This window comes from Acanthopagrus latus, chromosome 21, assembly GCF_904848185.1.
Source record: "Acanthopagrus latus isolate v.2019 chromosome 21, fAcaLat1.1, whole genome shotgun sequence".
Classification (NCBI taxonomy): Eukaryota; Metazoa; Chordata; class Actinopteri; order Spariformes; family Sparidae; genus Acanthopagrus; species Acanthopagrus latus.
This window is the reverse complement of record NC_051059.1, coordinates 4,654,771-4,672,501: the sequence shown is the minus strand read 5'-3', so window position 1 is coordinate 4,672,501 and position 17,731 is coordinate 4,654,771. Positions and strand designations below refer to the sequence as shown.

Genomic DNA, 17,731 nt, shown 5'->3' with positions numbered 1-17,731 from the left:
AATCCGAGGCCATGGTTCTCGACCGGAAAAAGGAGGCTTGTCCCCTCCGGGTTGGGGGAGAGCTACTGCCTCAGGTGGAGGAGTTTAAGTATCTTGGGGTCTTGTTCACGAGTGAGGGAAGGATGGAGCATGAGATTGACAGGCAGATCGGTGCAGCGGCCGCAGTGATGCAGTCGTTGTATCGGTCTGTTGTGGTGAAGAGAGAGCTGAGTCGAAAGGCGAAGCTCTCGATTTACCGGTCAACCTGCGTTCCTACCTATGGTCATGAACTTTGGGTCATGACCGAAAGAATAAGATCCCGGATACAAGCAGCTGAAATTAGTTTCCTCCGCAGGGTGGCGGGGCGTTCCCTTAGAGATAGAGTGAGGAACTCTGTCACCCGGGAGGAGCTTGGAGTAGAGCCGCTGCTCCTCCACATCAAGAGGAGCCAGCTGATGTGGCTTGGGCATCTGTTTCGGATGCCCCCGGGACGACTCCCTCGCGAAGTGTTCCTGGCATGTCCTGCCGGGAGGAGACCCCGAGGAAGATCCGGGACACGCTGGAGTGACTATGTCACCCAGCTGGCCTGGCAATGCCTTGGGATCCTCCCGGAAGGGCTGGAGGAAGTGTCCAGGGAGAGGGAAGTCTGGGTGTCCCTGCTCAGGCAGCTGCCCCCGCGACCCGGTTGGCTAAGCGGATGAAAATGGATGGATGGATGGATGAAATGTTTACTAGAGTTTATTATAGTTTGCCAACATTGACTTGGTTCTGCTTATAACCAGTCTGTTTGCCCCCTGAGTTGATTTGAAAAAATAACAAATGTTGATTTTTGATGTCGGTTATATTATTTTGTTAAGTCAGCAGCAGAGCTATGTTAATGTCATCTTTACTCACTGTATCTTAGCCTTAACCTTGGATGTGTATATAAACCATTAAAAATGTTACCTGTATATGTGATTCACAAAAGTCCTCTGCTACTTCCTGTTAACAGCAGCATTAAAGCCAATTTTTCCCCTCGCTCGCTTATGCACGCCAACGAATGGTGCAAACAAATATTATCTGCAGGGCCTTTCTGCAACTGCAAAGGTGATCTAAATCATCAGTAGTGGCACACAAATTATGAAATGTGCAACATCGGAGAATGGCCACTATTGGTGTATGGCATTTTTATGGTCAAAATAGTGAATGCATGATAGATATTGTTAAGCTACGCTTCTGCAAAGGTTGTCATACCAATTAATAATCTGGACATGTATAGGAATAATAAAATAGCAACAATAATTTGCCCACCCTTTCTATTGCGATTGGTGGTCTGGCTCATGGACTATAGTGACTTATGACTGGCAACTAATGGTGAGGGTGCAGAGGGCAACAAAGGCAACGCAATGATGTGAATTATCATTATATATTCACTGTCCTTCAATGCTAAAATATGTAGATTATTTGTGTGAAAATTAAATGGCAGGCCAGTGTGAGTATTAGGATCCTTACTAATGGAATCTTGATGTAAAGTTTGTCAAATGAGAACTCTTAACCTGGATTATAGATGATGATTTTGAAAAATACTGGTCAGATTGACACTTAAGTAAAGTAGATTATGTGACAGTAAAACAAAATGTGTCTTGCTTTTTAGTACACTTGCTTCAGCTATGACAAGGGTTTATTTATGGTAAATCATTTGATCCACTTAAACAAACAATGCCATGTTCAGAAATGTGACCCTCTTCGTTCGTGATTGCTGACCTTGCGTGAAGTTATACCGGGCAGAGAAACCAATGGCCTCCAGTTCACCATCAGCCACAAACTTGATGTACAGGTACCTCCCACTGGAGCGGACATATGCAGGGCTTTCCTGCCCACAGTAGCGACCGATGAGAGGCGAGAAACCAAAGGGCCCGTCGCGGACCTCGATGTGGTCGAACTTGCACTCCCAGGATGGCTCTATTGAGTACTTGTCATCGAAGAATAAGTCGATGCACTGTCTGGGAGAGGCTGGAGGAGGGAAAGAGGTCAAGACGTGGTGAGAGAGAAACAGAAGAAGTGAAAACTGAGTGAGAAGCTAAAGACAGAAGGATGGAAGCCTCACCTTCTATAATGTAGACACACTCCCTCTCGGGAGGGTATTTCTCAGGGTAGTTGGGTGAGGTGAAGTACCCTCCATCAGATTCCTTTACCCAGGTCCCACACTCGCCAGCTGGTGTCACACCTGAGTTGTTCTGCACTGGAAACACAAGTGTGCAGACAGATGAACAGATGGTGATCGTACAGCTGTTTGTAACTGTCATTTCTTCCCATCAAAATTCTCATATTGTCATTTAAAGTGTAGAATCATTACTGTACGGTGAGAGGGGAATAAATTCATCCCTCTCAAACACCATCTTTGAATTCAGAGGGGTCCAGTTTGAATAGCTTTGTTTTCATCCAGTTGCTGTGCCTCTGAGCATCACAAAGCTAACTGCATTTCCGTTTCCCATTTTTAATTGTTGGAGAGTGCACACATTTTGTCACATTAGTAGAAAAACAGGACAGGTGAGAGTTTATTATCTAGTGACATCCTTCCTGTTATCAGTTAACACACTGATCTATCACATTTTATGGATCAGTGAAAATATAATACTTAAATTAGAGGATTAGTTTAGGGTTTGACCTAATTTGACATATCACTGGATCGTTCATTGGATTAGATGACGCACTACTATCACACTGCTTATTATAGTTACAGTTTTAGAGTATTTTCACTATGTTCAGTTGTCATTTAGTCTATGAAATGTCAGAAAATAATGGCAATCAAAAGTTCTATATTTTTTTTTAATCATTTTTAATATTATATAGTTGAAAATCCACAATGAAGGCATATTCAATTAACAGTGTTATGGCATTTTGCTTAATAAATGATCCAGTTGTTTGATTATTAAGACAAATGCTCATGAACTGACAGCTGATCATACATCAATAGGTGTTTCAACTCTAGTCTGAACCACTGCTCTGTTATTTCAGTTTTGAAGGTAAGCACTGCAACACAGTCATACCGACACACACGATGAGTTATCTACATCACTTTTTAGTGTGGTACTCTATTGATGGGCTATGACAGAATACACACAGAGAATGGCAACTGAAGACTGAACAGCGACTCATGAAGTGATAATGATACCTTGAGTTTTTGTTTTGGTAGCCGAGGCCCCTGACATTCCAGGTGGGATGAGGTTTGCTGCTAAAGCTGAGTGAGGAGAAAAGATCCAAGACTGTGATGTCTTTTTTTTTTTTTTTTAAATGTGAATAAACTTTGAAAATACAAACTTTTGAAATCATAGACTGGTAAAAGAAGAAAAAACAATACAACAAAAGATATTGTTAGAATATACCAGATGGGAGAATCACCCTGTAAGCATGCCATTACCACATCTACAGACAGGCAACATTATGAAACATGTTTACAGCTGTAGACTCACCAATGGGCAGCAGAAGTTTGTGCACCATTTCTGTTCCCTGAGGATGGGTAGCTCTGGCTCAGATATTTCCATTAAACAGTCCTGACTACATGTCCCACTACTGGGGAAAAATGTACATCAGTTCCTCTCAAAAATCAGAGAGCAAAGACTTTGATGTTTCCATCCCTGTCTCTCCGTCTCCCTGAGAGCTCAAAGGATTACACTCCCGTTCGTCACAAACCTTCACAGTTTTTTGCTCCACCTTTAGGCTGCATTAATCCTCTCAGAAGATGTACACTCATTGACAAAGCCTTGGCCGTTTAAAGTGGGCCAAGGCAACTGAGTACTGCCCTGTGTGTGTGTGTGTGTGTGTGTGTGTGTGTGTGTGTGTGTGTGTGTGTGTGTGTGTGTGTGTGTGTGTGTGAGTGAGTGTGTGCGTGCGTGCGTGAATCATTCAGTGAATTAATGCCTATTCACTCTCCAGGCACTAACACAATAATTATCCCAGCTGCAAATTACTAAAATGTCAGAACACTATTTAATGTACTTATTTGAAAATAATATATATATATATATATATATATATATATATATATATATATATATATATATATATATATATATATATATATATGCTCCCCGTCCTCTAACTCCGAGCAAAATGTTTGACAACCTACATGTGAACCAATATAAGCAAATACTAGTCACTGATTACTATATGTAAACCGCATCCTCAGCTAAAAACTGTTGTGACACAGACGTCAAATCTGAATCAGCCCCTGGTTTATCTCTTCATTCCTGGGGATGGATTAAGCAGGGGGAAAGAAAGACAAACACAGGTCAACATATTGTTACATGCAGCTGACTCCGCTCAGTGTTGAAAAGATTATTTTACAAATGCTCCACATCCAAACAAAAATCAAGCAGCAGGGAATGATGTGAAAGACGAAACAAATAAATCCAAGAGGCAAATCCATATGTTTCTTAACGCTCTGCATGCAGGACATCGTATTTTATTATGTGTATTAAAACATGATGACGATATAAGCTGGTATTAGAGAGACTTGGGGTTAGAACAATTTGGAAAACCTGCTAAAAATCCAAAAATCCAAATCTTCGATAAGACGTCAACCATGATGCTTTGCTACACTTTGAACCAAGTTGCACCCCTTGTCTTGTAGACCACTTTAAGTTTGGCTGTGGAACTGGCTTGTTCAGTCAGAGGAAAGGAAGGCCAAAGAAATCTTTAAGTGGGATCAAGCACACAATTATCCTTGGTCTACAGAGATTTCTGTCACATTTTCTCTTTCTGATTTACCTTTTTTTTCAGGAATTATTTGCAGTGTAATATAAACAACAGTCAAACACAATTACTACACATCCAGTGTATATTTGTATTGTGCGATCTTGGATGAGTCTCATTTTATGTTCCACTGGCTTTTTTTTTGTTGTTGTTGTTTTTTTTTATTTTGTTTTTTGTTTTTTTGTTTTTTTACAATGCATTGAGACGATAATTAAACAAACCAAAAAACAAACAAACAAACAAACAAAAAAAACCCAAATAGTTAAAGGGATATTCTGGTGTAAATTTAATCCATATTCTAACACACCATGACACCAAGTAGGACCCCCCTAGAGAGATAACGTTTGTGGACCGCAAGCTTACATAGTTTTAGCATCCTCCAAAACGTCCGTTTAAAGTGGGCCAAGGCAACTGAGTACTGCCTTGTGTGTGTGTGTGTTTGTGTGTGTGTGAGTGAGTGTGTGTGTGCATGAATCATTCAATGAATTAATGCCTATTCACTCTCCAGGGACTAACACAATAAGCACCATTATCACAGCTGCAAATGACTAAAATGTCAGAACACTATTTAATGTACTTATTTGGAAAAAAAAAAAAAAAAAAAAAAAATATATATATATATATATATATATATATATATAGTTATATATGTATATATATATATATATGTGTGTGTGTGTGTGTGTGTGTGTGTGTGTGTAGTTTTAGCATCCTCCAAAACGACTGCACAACAACAATACACTGCAGCAAATGGGTATAGTATAAATTACCATCAAAAAGCCACAAATAATGCTCAGAACAGCACCAAACTTCAGCAACATTAGAAACAGGATCCATCCATCCATCTTCTTCCGCTTATCCAGGGCCGGGTCGCGGGGGCAGATGTCTGAGCAGGGACACTTCCTCGAGCTCTTCTGGGAGGATCCCAAGGCGTTCCCAGGCCAGCTGGGTGACATAGTCCCGGGTCTTCCTGAACCATGGCTTCGGATTTGGAGGTGCTGATTCTCATCCCAGCCGCTTCACACTCGGCTGCAAACTGTCCCAGGATATGCTGGAGGTCCCGGCTCGAAGGAGCCAACAAGACCACATCATCCGTGAAAAGCAGAGATGAAATCCTGTGGCTCCCAAACCAGATCCCCTCCGGCCTGTGGCTGCGCCTAGAAATTCTGTCCATAAAAATAATGAACAGAACCAGTGACAAAGGGCAGCCCTGCCGGTGTCCAACATGCACCGGGAACAGGTCTGACTTACTGCCGGCAATGCGAACCAAGCTCCTGCTCCGGTACAGGGACCGTACGGCCCTTAACAGAGGGCCTCCGACCCCGTACTCCCAGAGCACTTCTCACAGAATGCCACGAGGGACATGGTCGAATGCTTTCTCCAAGTCCACAAAACACATGTTGACTGGTTGGGCAAACTCCCATGAACCCTCAAGCACCCTACGGAGGGTATGGAGCTGGTCCAGTGTTCCGCGGCCCGGACGAAAACCGCATTGTTCCTCCTGGATCCGAGGTTTGACTATCGGCCGAATTCTCCTCTCCAGTACCCTGGAAAAGACTTTCCCAGGGAGGCTGAGGAGTGTGATCCCCCGATAGTTGGAACACACCCCCTTTTTAAATAGTGGGACCACCACCCCGGTCTGCCAGTCCAGAGGCACTGTCCCCGACTGCCACGTAATGTTGCAGAGACGTGTCAACCAAGACAGCCCTACAACATCCAGAGACTTGAGGTACCCAGGGCAGATCTCATCCACCCCCAGTGCTTTGCCACTGAGGAGCTTCCTGACTACTGCAGTGACTTTGGCTTGGGTGATGAGTGAGTCAACCTCTGAGTCCTCAGCCTCTGCTTCCTCTATGGAAGACATGTCAGTGGGATTGAGGAGATCCTCGAAGTATTCCTTCCACTGCCCGACAGTGTCCGCAGTCGAGGTCAACAGCTCCCCACTTCCACTGTAAACAGTGTTGGTGGAGGACTGCTTCCCCCTCCTGAGGTGCTGGATGGTTTGCTCAAATTTCCTCGAGGCCGACCGATAGTCCTCCTCCATGGCCTCTCCGAACTTTTCCCAGACCCGAGTTTTTGCTTCCGTGACTGCCCGTGCTGCCGCTCGCCTGGCCTGCCGGTACCCGTCAGCTGCTTCAGGAGTCCCCCGTGCCAGCCAGGCTCGATACGACTCCTTCTTCAGCTTGACAGCATCCCTTACTTCTGGAGTCCACCACCGGGTTCGGGGATTTCCGCCACGACAGGCACCGGAGACCTTACGGCCACAGCTCCGGACAGTCGCGTCAACAATAGAAGTGGCGAACATGGTCCATTCGGACTCAATGTCCCCAGCCTCCCTCGGGATCAGGTCCAAGCTCTCCCGGAGGTGGGAGTTGAAGACCTCTTTGACAGAGGGTTCTGCCAGATGTTCCCAGCAGACCCTCACAATACGTTTGGGCCTGCCGGGTCTGTCCAGCTTCCTCCCCTGCCAGCGGATCTGACTCACCACCAGGTGGTGATCGGTTGACAGCTTAGAAGCAGGGATGTGCTCATACAGGGTATGTGCACATATTTCGAGGCATCAAACATTTGATATCTTTGCCGGCTTTGTCGGAAAAGATAAACAAAACTCACCAACCCAGAAGCCTCCTTGTTGTGGAGAAGCCCTGTGAGTCGATTACCGAGTGCAGTAAAGTCCTGCAGTAATGGTATTCACTGAGCTGCGGAACTCTACTGCACTCGGTAATTGATTCACAGGGCTTCCCCACAACGAGCCTGCAGCTGGAGAGGTGTGATTTGTTTATCTTTCCTGACAAAGCCGGCAACGATATCAAATGTTTGATGCCTTGAAATATGTGCTGGGACCCTGTTTCTAATGTTGCTGAAGTTTGGTGCTGTTCTGAGCATCATTAGTGGCTTTTTGATGGCGATTTATACTTGGACCCATTTACTGCAGTGTATTGTTGTTGTGCAGTCGTTTCTGAGGATGCTAAAATATTACATAAGCTAGCGGTCCGCAAACTTTATATCTCGGGGGGGGGGGGGTCCTACTTGGTGTCACAGTGTGTAAGACCATGGATTAAACTTACACCGGAATATCCCTTTATGAACCCTGAATCTTCTGTAACTGATTTATATTTTATTTTATTTCTATGCCTAAGCAATCCAAATAAACCAACTTTATTAATTTCCGTGACTGAACTGTATAAACAATTTGACTTGAGGGGCAACATCATTTTTAACTGTATCACCTTGTTTATATGTGGCGGACCCTGCCACTTTTCTAGCTTCAAACAGGTGGGGACCCATATTTCCTCTGAGATCAGCTTGTTTATTCAGTTATGGAGAAATTTAATATTTGCTGGTTTCTATTATTATTATTATTATTATTAATAATAATAATAATAATAATAATAATAATAATAATAATAATAATAATAACAATAATAATGTAAATATTAAAATTCTGAGTTTGAATTTCTTCTACAATACTACATAGTGCCCCATTTAGGAGGAGATCTTGGTCCTAGCCAGATTTATAGAAAGATGTGTTGCTATAATGACCTACATACTGCGTAAACACCTATTTACACGTATATAGCATCTGTTATTTGATCCTTCAAAGATGACCTGTCTTACTAACAGTTGCTGCTCTTCGCTGTGGACGAAGACAGTGAGTGACCCCCCCTCTGACTTGTAAATTAATTGAGTTGGAATAGACTTCATCATCAAGTGTCAATGACATACTGACAGAGTACATGCATTCAGTAGTGACAAACGATTCAACTACATGAAAAACATTAGCTGCACCTTAAACTCTGAAGGTGACCAGTCTCTCAAAATGACTGCACATTGGAGAGCCTCATAATTGCAGGTCACAACTTATCTGCAGGTAATGTTTCATTTGCCTGTGATGGGAAAATTCCTTTTCATTATGGGTTGATGAATTTTGAACTATTTTGTTGAATATGATTTCTTAAAAACATTTATCTAATATCTTATGCAAATGTATGAACACCTAACCTCTGCCCTATATGATTGTAATAGAGTAATGAACCAGCCAAAACTCAGATAGAAAGTCGCCTTCTTGTCTCATGTTTTGTCTGATAATTTTATGCTTTGCACAGAGTCCCAGGTCATGCGTCATGAAGTTTTAACTTTATGTCTTGTGTGGATGAGAAGCCTGTCTGATTGGGATAGTCGTATGTACGTATGCGTGTAGCTTAATCACTGCTGGCGCCGAGAGTGCTTGTCTCTTCCCCTGACCTTGTTGATATCTGTGTATAAATTGTGAACATTCCTTTACTCTGGGCTCATTCACTCGGCTCATGAATTTGACTGGGTGGTGAGTCCATCTGCAGATGGTTGGATTAAAGTTACAGAAAAGACAGATCTGACTTTACTCTTTTATTGACAGAAATTTCCACCACATGCCTTTTTCATTTGTTTCCCTCATGTGGTGCAGATTTGCTTCTAGTCCATAGACCACACAACTGCTCAGTGATTGTGTATTAGGCTTTTAGTACTGCCTGTGCACACCCATGTAGTCCTGAGAGGTATTGCAGTGCTCGGTTTTGTGCCGGAACAAGTTTTCAAATTCAAGCAGCCAGAGATGCAGGCTGACTGACAGGGACAGTGTAGTACAACCAGTAAGCAGGTGGTAACGTTAGAATAATACAGGGTCTGTGAGGTGATGTAGGGAACGTTAGCGTAGAGTTATCAACGGGTCGGTCGACCCAACAAACCCGACCAGGCCCACGGGCTCGTTAAGCCCTTGACACCCACCTGTTTTGGGTAATGTATGATACTTCATTTGAAAGCTGAGAACCTCTAGTTTCTGAAAATGTGCTTACCTAGCATGTACCATACACACAACCTAAATGACATCAGTTCAGTTTGGCTTTAAAACAAAATAGGTCATATTTGAATAACAATAACTAGGATGTGCTTTATATAAGGCATATGTCAATATACCACATACCTTCTAACATCTTGTCAACTACACCTGGATGAAATTTTAGACTTCTAGGCCTAACCTTATGAGAGTTATGGAGTTTTTAGTTTGTGGTATCACTGGCGTCCCCGAACCTCTCCAAAACGTCTCCAAATGGCAAAATTGTGCCAAATGCTTTTACTCACTTCTGTGACACATTACTGAAGCATTTTGGTGACTATAAAGCCTTCCTCCATGATTCAAAACGTAATTTTTTCACACATTCATTTGATGGGTGGTTGGAGGGGTTTCCACACACTTCTTGGTGGCCATATTGAGATACTGTCATGCGACAAGACATTACCGAATAGTAACTGTTATACAAAAATGACAGACTGTGCTAAACTGAATTTCAAAAAAGGATTTCATTATCTTTCAATGTACTAATACTGTATGTACGCAGTGGGGGAGGTAGCACTGGTGGATGCAGAAGAGGATTGTTGGCACCTCCTATGACTGCTTTCAGCAGGAGAGGGGGTTGGGCGTCTGACTGCCTCACTTTCAGGCTCCCAATCCACATCACTGTCTTCAGACTGTGACCTACAAAACACAATGCAATGCACAAATGTTACCACATATAATGAAAAAAATATATAAATGCAATTCAATAGGGTGCTATTTACATAGGAAACAAATAAACACAGATATATGATATTACATATTACACAAAAACATCAGGAAAATAATTATACATAAACAGAATAATTGAATTGGAGGGAATATTCCCAGTGTCTGGTCAGTGAAAAAGACCTCATGATTTCTGCACAATCAACTGGATGAATGATTTGCGGAGATTCTACCCTTTCTAACGACGTATAGTATGTCTGTAATGATGAAAGTTGAAGCGAGATAAGTCACGGCGTAATGTAGACACTAGGCGCGTAGTGTACAGTCACTTATCTGAAATCGGGCACCTTATTCTGATAAAATAGCAAATGAAGAGTTGGATGAGCAGCAAGAGTCCATTTTAGGCTCCATCATAGCATTTCAGATCTTTAGGTTGAATGTGAAAGGCTGCATAGTAGTTTGAATTTGTTGCAACCCTCTGTGCTGTGGTTTAACATGTTTTTAACATTGGAGTGAATGGAGCCAGTGAGAGCTCCGCTTCACACAGCCCACTATGGACACCTCTATAGCAGAGCTATAGGGTGTCCATAGTGGGCTGGCGAGCACAGCTCACTAACTAGACAATTCCCCATGGGGGAATCGCGAGAGTGGGCTGTGCACTTTGCCCCGTGACGAAAAAGCAAACATGGTATCAGCAACATTTCTTCACCATCAAGCAGGAAAGGCCTTAAAGAACACACTCATCAAGTTTTGTGGTCCCACTTCGAGAAATGTGGCAACAGGAGTAAGTTAGAGAAGGGTGCAGTTTCGCAAATCCTCTTCCTGATTTACAGTGGAGTTAATGGGACAGTTGAGACCTACTCTTGTTGGTTAGAGGCCGATGATTGAAAATTTGTAAATCTTACCGATAAAGTAGACACATTGGGACAAAGAAGACAAGTGTGGCTACAACTCTGGAAAATGTCACTGTTTTTGCATTCATTCCTTATGGGAAATTTTTTGGCAGTTTTTCGCGTCTTACGACGAGAAAAATTTATATTTTGGATATCTGAATGATAGCATACCGAGTCAGATCGTGCTGCACGTTTTGATGTATTGTTTGTTTGTGTGCACTCAGCAGTGTGGGACGAGATAGCGACAGAAAAAATGGCTCTCAATGTACAGTGGATTGTAAAATAAACAGAGAGAGAGATAGAGAGAGAGAGAGAGAGGCAGACAGACAGAGAGAGACAGACAGACAGATAGAGAGAGAGAGACAGACTCTCTCTGTTGGCCCAGCTGATCTCGGTTGCCACGGTGATCATTGTCGACCCCCCGGTAACGAACTGGGATAGCTGATTTCTCGGCCCTTTCAGCCTCAAATCTAGGACGTCAATCTAGTGCTATATATTCACAACCATACATGATAGCACCAAAAAGGTGCCAGAAAGGCCTTAAAGAACAAACTCATCAAGTTTCGTGGTCCTTGTGTCAGAAATGTGGTAACGCGAGTGAGATGAATAAGGGTGCAGTTTCAAAAATCCTCTTCCCGATTAACATTGGAGTGAATGGAGCTAGTGAGAGCTCCTCTGGTCGGTCAGAGGCAGATAATTCAAAAACCGTAAATGCGACCGAAAAAGCAGACACATTGTGAGAGAGAAGACAAGTGTGGCTACAACTTTGGAAAATATCACTGTTTTTGAGCGTAATTTGTGGCCGGGATCGTCACGGAAAGACAAAATTTCGGAGGTTTTTTTTTGAGTCTCTCTCAGTCTGTCAATTGGTCTCCTGCACTCTGCTGCACGAACATTCCACCATACACACTCATTGAAAACCCTGAATTTTCCCAAAATCACTCATCATCGTTAAGGGGTCAGAGTTCAAAAACTATACATCGAAATATTATTCAAATACAACTTAAATAGACGGGACCTGTGCCTACGTTTTAAAGTTTGAATGGTGTTTCTAGGTGAATGTATGCCAGAGCAGGAGATGTTTGAAAAACGTTGCAGATTTGCTATGTTTTTGACCCCGTCCCATTCATTCCTTATAGGAAATTTTTCGCAGTTTTTCGCGACTTACGTCGGTTGTGGATTTTGTTTGACATGTATTCGAGGGGCATTCGACTTTCCGGTGGAACCAGCAAGAAAGAGGAGCTTTTCCCCTGGCTGGGAACCTTTTGAGCTGATCTCTCATAAAAAGGTATGCACATATTAATTCCTAGTGTAATATAAATGTTACAACACAACGTATCCCTTGTTCTATTTTCATTCTTCAAATTTCTGGTGTTTTAAAAGGTGAAGTGTTGGTTGTGTTCCAAAGAACTTGGATACAACAACAACACCTCACCTATGCTGAAGCCTTGTAGGCCCCTGCATGAGAACGCTCAGGTAAGCCATTTTAGTATGCAATAATAAGACAGCATCGGACATAAAATTACAACATTAATTTATATTTTAAATGTGACTAATGACATCTGTAACTGAATACTGCATTTTTGCCAAAAGGAGAGAAGACTGATGTGGATGAGGCCTTGGTCAGTATGGTTATTGAGGATCCCCAGCCCTTCACCATTGTGGAGGACAAAGCATTCAGAAAGCTTGTGAGAGCTTTGAACCCTGTCTTCGTTCTCTCCACAAGGCAGGTGCGTAACTGAGCACATGACACATTTTTTCCCATTTCCTAATATTTGCCATTCTAAGAATGTTCTCCTCTTTTCTTTAGGCTTTGAAAGCTATGGTGGAGGACAGATACAAGGAGTCCAAAGAGAAAGCCAGAGTCCTTGTGTCCAAGGCACCTGCAGTTAGCTTGCTTTCAGATATGTGGACCTCAGTCAATACTGATGCACTTCTGCCTGTCACATGCCATTTCGTAGGTGCAAGCACCTCTTTGCAATCTGTTGTTTCAGGGGTGCTGCATTTCCCTGAGGCCCATACTGCTGAGAATTTGGTGAAAGCAACACTTTTGTCAGAGTGGGGAATCACTCACTAAGTCACTTGCCTTGTGACTGACGGTGCAGCAAATATGGGTGCTTGTGTCAAGGAGCTCTGTTTGCGTCACACAATTTGTGTGGCACACACAATAAATCTACTGATTAAAAAAAAGCTCTTGGACAAAACTCTATTCTCTGACATCCAGGCAAAAGCAAGAATAATAGTGGGCTATTTCAAGAGCAGCACCACTGCAAAGGTGAGTTCCTTTATTTCATTGCAATATTCTAAATTAGACTGTTTCGTTTAAGTTGCTGCTGCAGTGACACTTGAATTAATCACTTTTTGTTGGCTAATTTTATAGGAGAGTCTGATACAGGTGCAGGAGCAAATGGGCCAGCCATCTCTAAAGTCCTTCAAGGGGTGGAACTACGCTGGAACAGCACATGTCATTTGCTCCAACATGTCTCCAATGAGTTTTGACAGGTCTACGTATGGACATTGTCCCTCTCACAACAGAACAGTACGACATAATAGCCGAGTCTCTGAAAGTGCTGTCCCCCTTCAACAATATCACAGTGGAGCTGTCAGAGGAGAGGGTGTCGGGATCAAAAGTCATTCCCCTGTTAGCGATGCTACACCACGCACTGGAGGAGGAGGACGACGACATGTGAACTGGCCAAACTCCTGAGGGCACAGCAGTGGCTGAGGGTCTGAGGAGGCAATTAAAGGAGAAGCTGTACACATTGCAATCAATGAGCATCATGCTTGACCCGAGATTTTAAAAGATAGGCTTCTTTAGCCCCAGTATACCTGCAGATGCAGAAAAGAGGCTCACTGTTGAAAGTGCAGCTGTGATCAGAAACAGTGCGTCATCCTCCTCCTCCTCCTCCTCATCATCACAACCGCACACATCAGAAGCTTCTCAGCCTGTGACTCAAGGTAATTGATACATTCTAACTGTGTTGTTGTAGGCCTATTTCGTCACTCACAGCGTGTTTGTAGCAAACTGTGGCATTGGATGACATAGTCATGCAGACAAGGACCTCAAATGTCACTGCGGATCCAACAGTGGAGATCCAAAAGTATCTTGGTGAATCAAACACTGAGAGACTGGAGAACCCCCTTGAATATTTGGAAAGACAATAACAAGTTCATCCAAACTTGTACAAGCTTGCCGAGGTGTTTCTCTGTAGTCCTGCTTCATCTATGCCCTGTGAAAGGTGAAATCTATATTAATGACTGTATTATTTGACCATTGGCATTATCATTTAAGGACTATTCAGTTCAAAGCTTCACGCACCAAAGCCATGGTGTCATTATAATCACTCTGCCTGTTTTACATTTATTGTCCACTCTATGGCAGAGTAGAGCAAATGAAGCACCTTGAAGCTTAGGCCCATGAGTGAACCAATAGGATGGAAAGCTTCAATGCTTCATGAAGCTTCATCTCACCATCACTACTGAGCGGCCGAAGCGACCAAATGAGGAGATCCAGACAGACGTGTTCAGCCCACGGCATTTTCTTTATTTTATGTTCTGCAGGTCGTGTTTATCATGCATAGCAGTTGACAAACAACTTTTTGGTGCATTACTGCCACCTACTGGTATAAAGTGTGGATCGGGACTTTATATGTTCTATTAGTAATTTAAACAATATTTAATTAAAATTAATAATTATAAATAAATAAATAATAATAATAAACAATTCTCTCTATCAAATTTGTTCTCCTAAGATACTGAAACAAAAAGGGATAACACTTCTCCCCTGAACTTCTTTGTAAAAGATCCTGGAAATCATAATTTAACTGAACATTGTCTTTGTTTTATCTACTGAACATTTAAATCCCCACTTAAATGACCATTCTTCTATTGTAATAATAGTCTCTTGGAGTTTCTTCACAATAAATTCCAAATTCCTACCCCTCTTCCAAATTGCCCCATCATCTGCAAAAAGAGAAAATCCCATCCCGTCTTCTAAACATCATTTATCATTATTGAAAATAACAAAGGACTCATGTACTCCCTTGAGACGTTGTATTTTCAATAACAAATTTCCCTGAACAACACTCCCCTGTTTTAACTTGAATAGATCTTGTCACAACCCAACTCCAAGGCTGTACCAAAGTAGGGAGACAAACACGAGCTGGCTACTAGCAAGTGGTATTTATTGGTCCCACAAGCATACATCAACCAAGGAAAACGTGTAAGGATCAGTATCATTAATGAAAGCATGTATGGGTGTGTTACAATATATGCGCAGATCAAGCGGAACAAGGAAAACGTGCTGCCATCAGGCCTGCCAGTGAGCAGGGATCAGTCCCCCAAAGAGACCATCCGCAGAATGAGGAAGGTCTTCATAGGCAGAGCACATTGGCCCAGGTGTTACTCATGCAGCTGATGACCCTCCATTCAGCACCTGCAAAACACAACCCAAAAGAAACAGGGACACCTGGTGCCTGGATGGAGGGATCATCACAATCTTCCCAATAAGAAGAACCTTGATCCATCTATACATATGGCCTTTAATGCCTAATTTACTTAGTTTAATTAATAATCCCTCTTTCCACATCATATCATAAGCCTTCTCTATATCAAAAAAAGATGGCTACTACACTTTCCTTATTAATCTGTGCTTTCCTTACTTCATGTTCTATACATAGAGCAGGGTCAGTGGTATTTCTACCTCTTCTGAATCCACTATATATCACATTTTGATATATAACCTTTGTTTTCTACGTAATATGTTAGTCTCTTCTTTCCATTATTTTGCATATATTAGATATTAAAGCAATAGGCCTATAACTCCCTGGGTTTTTACAATATTTTCTTGGCTTATGTATCAGAATTACAACAGCTTCTTTCCAAATTTGTGGTAATTTTAGCTTCCCCCAAACTTTATTATATAGCTCTTTAGATGAGTCACAAAGATGACTTAACATAACGTAACATATCTGATCTTTTCCTGGTGATGACATCTTGGTTTTCTTTTGAGCCCGATTCAGTTCTGCTTTTGTGAATGATACAACCTGATCCCGCTCCAAATGACCCAGTTAAATACCCCAGCACTCCCTTTCACTAATTGACACGTACCATTTCATTCTACTCACCCACCTAAACATACAATAAATAAACACATATTTAAATAAAATTCCCTATCAAATATAAATACAACAAATATAAACCCCCCAAAATCATCCAAATAAATCAATAAACAATTTAAAATCAGCTGTGTGCATCTCATTTCACCTCCTATGTCTATATGTATATAAACACATTACACATAATGTACCCACATATCTACATATACATACATACCTCCACATCCCCACATGCCTCCACTGAATCACAATCCTGTCAGCTGACTCATTAGTGATGTAACGGCAGTCAGTAGTTCCAATGATTTATATTTTACATTCATTAAAGTAGCCATCTTTTGCTTTGATTACAACTTTACACACTTCTGGCATTCTCACAATCAGATTTAACTCCTGATTATGGACACCTTGAAGGGCATTATCCCACTTACACCATGGTTACTTGCCAAAGAAAATAAATTAAGACCATTTATTTATATTTTCGTGCGGTTCACAATCAAAATATAAAGTTTTTCATAAGCCGTAATTTAGTTTCCCTGGTAATGCCTGAGGGTTTGACTACTACCTGGAACAATCATTACTCTATGACTTAGCAACGGGAGATATTCTAGTCTGCTCAGCGATGAGCCAGAAGGCTAACGCTATGCTAGCAAGATTCAAAGTCAATAACATTGTGTACAATTGACAAACAGTAGATATAATTTGACAGTATGCTGGCTAACAAGACCAGCTATTTAACCAGTCATGTCATTATCCCCAAATCAATATCAAGATTTTCACGAACAAATGATCGGCCGTGTGTAATGTTACTGTGGCCGCAGCCTGAAGTAGAGAGTTGAACAGCGAACGGGATGTGAGATTATTCGCTTTGGAGGGGAAGTGTACTTTCTGCAGCTTGTGTGTTACAGGCGCCACCCTGTGGTGTTCAGAGGATAAGGCACTGAAGGACTGACGGACTGCACTCAGTGTTGGAAATAACATATTCAGATTTGATATGCCAGCTAGCGCATTGATTTAGAGCGGTAAACAGACAATTAGACTGGAACTACTTAGTAGGTGTCCATATATCAGGGGTTGATGGACACCCTGCAGCCAATCAGAATCGAGTGTTCCCCAGACCATGGTATAAGTAGAGTTAATTTGTGGAATTCTTGCCTTCTTAATGTGTTTTAGAACATCAGTTGTGTTGTGCAATGGGAGGGTTGGTGCACAGTTCTGTACAGTGAATGGCCCTATTCCACTACAGTTTTAATCCGCTGCAGAGGATAAGTGTATCTGGGAACTCCTTAAAGACTGTTGGAAAACCATTCCAGGTGACTAGTCATGAAGCTGATTGAGAGAATGCCAAGAGAGTGTCCAAAGCTGTCATCAAAGGTGCCTAGTTAATGTGTTCCTTCATAGTCTTGTTGTCTTTGGTATTAATTTACAATGTAGAAAATAAAGAAAAAATGCTGAATGAGAAGGTGTGTCCA

At 42.1% G+C, this 17,731-nt stretch overlaps 1 protein-coding gene across 1 annotated transcript; it reads right to left on the bottom strand.

Moving 5' to 3' along the window:
* Window positions 1-1,509: 1,509 nt before the first annotated feature.
* Window positions 1,510-3,619, bottom strand: neto1 (neuropilin (NRP) and tolloid (TLL)-like 1). Its single transcript, XM_037084101.1, has 5 exons — window positions 3,432-3,619; window positions 3,134-3,199; window positions 2,066-2,200; window positions 1,723-1,971; window positions 1,510-1,514 (listed from the first exon to the last, which is right to left on the bottom strand). The coding sequence occupies exons 1-5, from the start codon at window positions 3,457-3,459 to the stop codon at window positions 1,510-1,512; spliced, it is 483 nt and encodes a 160-aa protein (XP_036939996.1). The 5' UTR covers window positions 3,460-3,619.
* Window positions 3,620-17,731: the final 14,112 nt, after the last annotated feature.